The sequence below is a fragment of the Lissotriton helveticus genome, chromosome 6 (assembly GCF_964261635.1).
Source record: "Lissotriton helveticus chromosome 6, aLisHel1.1, whole genome shotgun sequence".
In the NCBI taxonomy this organism is placed as follows: Eukaryota; Metazoa; Chordata; class Amphibia; order Caudata; family Salamandridae; genus Lissotriton; species Lissotriton helveticus.
In genome coordinates this window covers 2,110,528,083-2,110,535,942 of record NC_136067.1, presented here as the reverse complement: position 1 = coordinate 2,110,535,942, position 7,860 = coordinate 2,110,528,083, and the positions used below count along the sequence as shown (strand labels likewise).

At 39.5% G+C, this 7,860-nt stretch overlaps 1 protein-coding gene across 1 annotated transcript; it reads right to left on the bottom strand.

The window, feature by feature from the left end:
* Positions 1–986: 986 nt before the first annotated feature.
* Positions 987–4,836, bottom strand: LOC144763069 (uncharacterized). Its single transcript, XM_078648371.1, is given in 3 exon segments — positions 987–1,205; positions 1,494–2,262; positions 2,264–4,836. Coding segments are annotated over 3 exon segments (3,561 nt in total).
* Positions 4,837–7,860: the final 3,024 nt, after the last annotated feature.

Genomic DNA, 7,860 nt, shown 5'->3' with positions numbered 1-7,860 from the left:
TATATAGAGTCTTTCCCTAGTGTGGACTTTCTGATGCTACATTAGGATGTTCTTTGCAACAAATGTCTTGTAACATTCTGTACATTCATATAGATTCTCCCCAGCGTGGACTTTCAGATGTAGCATTAGGCAGTCCCTTGGAAACCCCTTCTCACATTCACTACAATTGTATGGTTTCTCGCCATGGGGGGATTTTCTGAAGTTGTACTAGCTGTGCTTTAGAGTGAATCACTTGTCAAGTCAAGTCAAGTCAAGTCAAACAAGCTTTATTCGGGTCATACAAAATTTCCACATAAGCATACTATACAAAAATTCTAAAATCCATTTATAGTTAAAAAAGAAACACATCTGAATTAAAAACATCAGGAGGCACCAATTCATCACATAGATTAAATGAGCATAATCGCTAAACAGGTGTGCTTACATAACTTCATAATTCAGTCTTTCTAGGTGAACAAGGTAATTCCTTTGTTTCATTGCCATCATTATATAACAAATAGCTGCAATACATACTGACATTTTTTCCAAGTTTCATAAATAATTAACAGCAGTTTTATAGGAAAACAGGCTATTAATTTAAAAAATGGGACGGAGATACGTTTTTCAAATTTTTGTATAAAACTTACAATACAAAGTGAAGGGTAATTTGTTTACCTTGTTAGATAAAGTGTATTCATATTGTTTCTCCCCAGCGTGGACTTTTAGATGTAGCATTAGGCAGTCCTTTGAAAGAAACCCCTTCTCACAATCACTACAACCATGTGTTTTCTCTCTAGGATGGATTTTCAGATGTTGTACTAGGTTGAGGTTTCGAGTGAATGCCTGGTCACATTCAGTGCATTTGTATGGTTTCTGTCCTGTGTAGACCTTTGGATTTGGCATTTGTCAGTCCTTTGAAAGAAATCTCTTCTCACATTCACAACAATCTTGTGGTGTCTCGCCAAGGTGGATTTTCTGATGTCGTATAGCTTGTGCTTAAGAGTGAATCACTTGTCACATTCAGCGCATTCATATGGTTTCTCTCCAGTGTGGATTTTCTGATGTTGCACTAGCTTGTGCTTTAAAGTGAATGCCTTTTCACATTTAGTACATTCATATAGTTTCTCTCCAGTGTGGACTTTCAGATGTTGCATTAGGTGTGTCTTTCTCCTAAATGCCTTGCCACATTTAATACATTGATATGGTAGCTCTCCTGTGTGGGTTTTCTGATGTTCCAGTAAATGGTGTTTTCTACTGTATGCCTTGTCACATTCAGTGCATTTATGTGGTTTCTCTCCAGTGTGGGTATTCTGATGTACCTTTAAGTGTTGTTTTCTGAAGAATGCTTTGTCACAGTCACTACAACCATAGCGTTTCTTTCCGATATGGATTTCCTGATGTTGTTCCAGTTGGTGCTTTAGAGTGTATGCTTTGTCACATTCAGTACATTTATATGGTGTCTCTCCAGTGTGGACTTTCTGATGTCGGGTTAGGCTTCCCTTTGCAAAAAATGCCTTGTCACATTCATTGCATTGATATTTCTTCCCAGTGTGGGTTTCCTGATGTTGCATTAACCGCTGTTTTGTAATAAACGCCTTCTCACATTCACTACAACTAAATGGTTTCTTTCCAGTGTGTCTTTTCTGATGTAGTATAAGGGTGTGCTTTGCAGTGAATGCCTTGCCACAGTCAGAGCAATCATATGGTTTCTCTCCAGTGTGAGTTTTCTGATGTTGCTTTAATTCCCCTTTTGTAACAAATGCCTTCTCACATTCACTACAACCATATGGTTTCTTTCCAGAGTGGAGTTTCTGATGTCGCAAGAGATGGCCTTTTCTAAAGTATGCCTTCTCACATTCACTACAACAATATGGTTTGTCCCCGGTGTGAATTATCTGATTTTGCAAGAGATAGTTTTTTGCAATGAATGCCTTGTCACATTCATTACAAATATATGGTTTCTCCCCGGTGTGGATTTTCTGATGTTGTAAGAGATATCTTTCTGTAAAGAATGCCCCATCACATTCAGTGCATTTATAAGGTTTCTCTCCAGTATGGAATTTCTGATGCACAATGAGGGGTCTCTTTGTAATGAACGCCTGGTTACATTCAGTGCATTCATATGGTTTCTCTCCAGTGTGGACTCTCTGATGTCGTATTAGTTCTCTGTTAGTAATGAATGCCTTCTCACATTCTCTACAAGCAAATGGTTTGTCTCCGGTGTGGATTTTCTGATGTTGCAAGAGATAGCTTTTTGTAATGAATGCCCTGTCACATTGTGTATTCATATGGTTTCTCTCCAGTATGGCATCTCTGATGTAGACTATGGGCTCCTTTTGTAATGAATGACTTGTCACATTCCGTGCATTTATATGGTTTCTCTCCAGTGTGGACTCTCTGATGTCGTATTAGTTCTCTGTTAGTAATAAATGCCTTGTCACATTCACTGCAACCGTATGGTTTATTTCCAGTGTGGATTTTCTGATGTTGGTTTAACAGTGCTTTTGTGAAGAATGCCTTGTCACATGCAGCACATTCATAAGGTTTTTCCCTATTGTGGACTGCATAATGTCGATGTACCTTTCCCCTTGTAACAAATGCCTTGTTACATTCAGTACATTTATATGGTTTCTCCCCTGTGTGGACTGTATGATGTTGTTTTAGCTCTTTTTTTGTAATGAATGCCTTGTCACATTCTGTACATTTATATGGTTTCTCTCCAGTGTGGATTTTCAAATGTCGCATTAGGGATTCCTTTTCAACGAATGCCTTGTCACATTCAGTACATTTATATGGCTTCTCTTTAGTATGCATTTTCCGATGTCGCCTCAGGTTTGCCTTTGCAGCAAATGCCTGGTCACATTCTGTACATTTAAATGGTTTCTCCCCAGTGTGTATATTCAGATGCTGCATTAGGTTTGTTTTTGAAATGAATGCCTTTTCACATTCAGTACATTTATATGGTTTCTCTTCTGTGTGAATTTTCAGATGATGCATTAGAGCTCCCTTAGCAACGAATGCCTTGTCACATTCACTACAACAAAAGGGTTTCACTCCAGTGTGGAATTTCTGATGTTGCTTTAACAACTCTTTTGTAATGAATGCCTTGTCACATTCTGCACATTTAAATGGTTTCTCTCCAGTGTGCACTCTCTGATGTCGTATTAGGGATGCACTTGTATTGAAAGCCTTGTCACATTCAGAGCATTCATATGGTTTCTCTCCAGTGTGGACTCTCTGATGTTGTATTAGTTCTCTGTTAGTAATGAATGCCTTCTCACATTCACTACAACCGTAGGGTTTCTCTCCAGTGTGGATTTTCTGATGATGCCTTAACAGCGCTTTTGTAATGAATGCCTTGTCACATTCAGAACATGCAAAAGGTTTCTCCCCTGTGTGGACTGTATGATGTTGATTTAGCTCTCCCCTTATACAGAATGCCTTGTTACATTCAGTACATTTATATGGTTTCTCCCCTGTGTGGATCGTATGATGTCGCATTAACTCTTTTTTTGTAATGAAATGCTTGTTACATTCTGTACATTTATATGGTTTTTCTCCAGTGTGGATTTTCAGATGTCGCATTAGGGATTCCTTTACAATGAATGCCTTGTCACATTCAGTACATTTATATGGCTTCTCTTCAGTATGCATTTTCAGATGTCGCATTAGAGATCTCTTTCCAACAAATGTCTTGTCACATTCTGTACATTTAAATGGTTTCTCCCCAGTGTGGATTTTCAGATGTTGCTTTAGATTTGTCTTTGCAGCGAATGACCTGTCACATTCACTACAACGAAAGGGTTTCTCTCCAGTGTGGAATCTCTGATGCTGTTTTAACAGATTTTTGCCAATGAATGCCTTGTCACATTCAGTACATTTATATGGCTTCTCTCCAGTGTGGAATCTCTGATGTTGGTTTAACAGCTTCTTGCCAATGAATGCCTTGTCACATTCAGTACATTTATATGGCTTCTCTCCAGTGTGGACTCTCTGATGTTGCTTTAACAACTCTTTTCTATAGAATGCCTTGTCACATTCTGTACATTTATATGGTTTCTCACCAGTGTGCACTCTCTGATGTCGTATTAGGGATGCACTTGTATTGAAAGCCTGGTCACATTCAGAGCATTCATATGGTTTCTCTCCAGTGTGGACTCTCTGATGTCGTATTAGTTCTCTGTTAGTAATGAATGCCTTCTCACATTCACTACAACCATAGGGTTTCTCTCCAGTGTGGATTTTCAGATGTTGCTTTAGATTTGTCTTTGCAGTGAAAGACCTGTCACATTCACTACAATTAAAAAGTTTCTCTCCAGTGTGGACTCTCTGATGTTGCTTTAACAGCTCTTTGCTAATGAATGCCTTGTCACATTCAGTACTTTTATATGGCTTCTCTCCAGTGTGGAATCTCTGATGTTGGTTTAATAGCGGTTTGTTTATGAATGCCTGGTCACATTCAGTACACTTATATGGCTTCTCTCCAGTGTGTATTTTCAGATGTTGCATTAGATTTGTCTTTGCAACGAATGACCTGTCACATTCACTACAATGAAAGGGTTTCTCTCCAGTGTGGAATCTGTGATGTTGCTTCAACAGCTCTTTTCTATGGAATGCCATCTCACCTTCAGTACATTTATAAGGCTTCTCTCCAGTGTGGATTTTCAGACGTTGCATTAGGTTTGCCTTTGCAATGAATACCTTGTCACATTCTCTACATTCATATGATTTTTGCCCAATGTGGACATTTTCCTGTCGTATTAGCTCTGCCTTTGTAATGAATGCTGGATTAGATTCAGTTAGTTTAAAAGGGTTCCCATCAGTATGGACAGTCTGATGCGACTGCAAGTTTTCCATTGTTATGAATATGTTTTCCTCAGCAGGACTTGCCTGATCTATCAGCAGGTGTCCTTTTGCATGCAATCTGACATTCAGTACATTCATATAACTTCTTCCAGGTGTCAAGACTCTTTTCATTGAATGTCTGCCCACATTACTTACATTTATATGTTCTCAGACTTGTGTGGGCAACCTTATGTAACTTTAGACGGCTTGTGGTCCGGAATGTTTTATCACATTGAGAATATTTATAGTCATTCCATTCTGTGAACCAAAGTCACATTAAATAAATATTGTCTTTCTTCTATGCTGACTTCATGTGCTCCTTATATAATAATATAAAAATTGCTTTGAGAGCTTTAGTACATTTAGAAAGTTCTCTATTCCCTAGTGTTTCTCTGGTTAGTCTTTTTGAGTCGAGTATTTTTTTTCACGCTGCATGAGAGCGTAGATTAAGATATTTTATTGATTAGGAACAGGTCTTCTTGGGGTAGGTTTCAATGCAAAACTTTGCCTTTTCCTCATGTCCTTTCCATCTTCCATTCTTAAAGCATTTCTTTTATCTGTAAAAAAAAGCAAGTCAATAATAAATAAACTATAATTATGATCTGTTATTCCGAAAGCCTTATACTGCACATTTATAACGAAGTAAAAGAAACTCTGAAATACACTTAGTTTTCCCTGTTTTCAGTTTCTTTTTGATGTGAACTGCAGATGGGGATTTGTCAGTATAAAAATCAGTGGTTATCAGTGTTTAGAACGTTTTAAGCTGTGCAAATTCATTTTCACAGTTTCTATCTAGGGCTTTCAGAGACTTTTGCTTTTTTACTGTTTGTTTTGTGCATGGACTTTGCAGGATAAACAGCGTTTCCATTGAAAACGGCCCCTTTTTGGCAAAGTGCCTAGCTGTTAATATTAGGCCCTACCTCAGCCAGCACCTAGAGAAACCTAGCCAACCTGTACATTTTTTAAAAACTAGACACCTAGTGGAATCCAGGTATGTGGTGACTCGTGTGGCTCTCACCAGGTTCTGTTACCCAGAATCCCTTGCAAACTCTAAATGTATCTAAAAAAACACATTGTCATCACATTTCTGTGATGGGAAGTTCTGGAATCTGAGGGGAGCCACACACTTCCTTCCACCCAGCATTCCCCCTAGGCTTCTGAAAAGAATTGTACCTCATTTATCTGGGTAAGCCTAGTGCCTGTGACAAGAAACGGACCAAAAGGCAATGTGAAAACATCAGTAGCAAATCTGTACATTTTTTAAAACTAGACACCTAGGGGAATCCAGGATGGAGGACTTGTGCTCTCACCAGGTTCTGTTACCCAGAATCCCTTGTAATCCTCAAAATTTGTCTCAACATCTTTTTTCCTCACATTTTTGTATTGGAATGTTCTTGAATCTGCAGAGCCACCAACTTTCTTCCAAATGCCATTCCCTCAAGTCTCCCAATAAAAATAGAACGTCACTTGTCAAGGTGGGCCTAGAGCCCGTGACAGGGAAGGGTCCAAAAAGTATTGTAGAGACATCCAAATTATCTATCACAACCTGGTTTTGCAAGAAGTGCACCTGCGTTTTTGGTCCCGTGCTCGGTGCCCATTTAGGGAAACCTACCAAACCCAGACATTTCTGAATACTAGAAACCCGGGGGAGCCCAGGGAGGTGTGGCTCGCGTAAATCCACCCAACTGTTTCTTACCCAGAATCCTCTGCAAAACTAAAATATGCTTAAAATTATATTTTCTTCACGTTTCTGTGTGGGTTCTCCATGCTGGCACAAATTTCCTACCACCCAGCTTTCTCCTTGGTCTCCCAATAAAAATGATACCTCACTTATATGGGTGGGCCAAGCGCCTGCACCAGGGAAGGGTCAAAAACGTGTAGAGTTTGAGGGTGAACCAAACTGGATCCAAAAGGGCAGTTTTTAAAAATTCCTTTTTAGGCTGAATCTACTTTGGGTACCCACAAAGGTATCCTTTATCGGGAGACTGAGTGGGAACGCTGAGTGGTAGGAAATGCCAGCGCAATTATCCCACACAGAAATGTAAGGAACATGTGATTTCTTTAGCTAAATTTGAGGTTTGCAGTGGATTCTGGGAATGAAAACGTTGGGGATCCATGCAAGTCACACCTTCCTCCAATCCACTGGGTGTCTAGTTTTCAGAAATGTCTGGGAATGGTAGGTTTCCCTAGATGGTCGCAGAGCTCTAGACCAAAAACAAAGGTGCCCCCTTGCAAAACCAGGTCATTCTGTGAAAGATAATTTTAATGTCTCCAGATTGTGGGCATATAATTGTAGATCAAGAAAACTGAATTAGTACTTGTTCGGAGCTGCATTACTAATAGCTGTAAACCCAGGAATCTCACTCGAAATGTATTTTGTACTGCACTGTTGTATTTTAAAAAAAGGCAAAAAGCAAAAGTGTTAAATAAACACGTTTTGGGCCCTTCTCTTTTGCAGGCACTTGGTCCACCCACACAAGAGAATATCATTTTTATCAGGAGACCGGAGGGAATGCTGGGTGGTAGGAAGTTTGTGCTGGGCCAGTGATCCCACAACTCTCCCACTCAGAAATGTGATTTATTAGCTACATTTGAGATTTGCAGGGGATTCCGAGTAAGAAACATTGAGGGATCTAAGCAAACCAGACCTGCTTAGACATCCCCTGGTGTCAAATTTTCAGAAATGTCTGAGCTTGGCAAGTTTCCCTAGATGGCTACTGAGCCCGGGTCCAAAAAACGCAGGTGCCCCTCATGTAAAAACAGGTTGTTCTGTGATAGATAATTTTGAAGCCTCCACAATACATTTTGGGCCCTTTCCTGTCGCGGTCACCTGGTCCACCCACGCAAGGGAGGTAGCACTTTTTTTTGGTTCTCACAGTCATCTTTTAATATATTATGTTATTGATTTCTCAATTAATTGCATTTTATAATCATTATTATCATGATAAAACTTACATTGAGAGAAAGGATGATTTCCCTGTTGGTTTGTTTGAACATTTCCTAACACCCCCACCCTCCTAGTTGCTCACGTTTTGT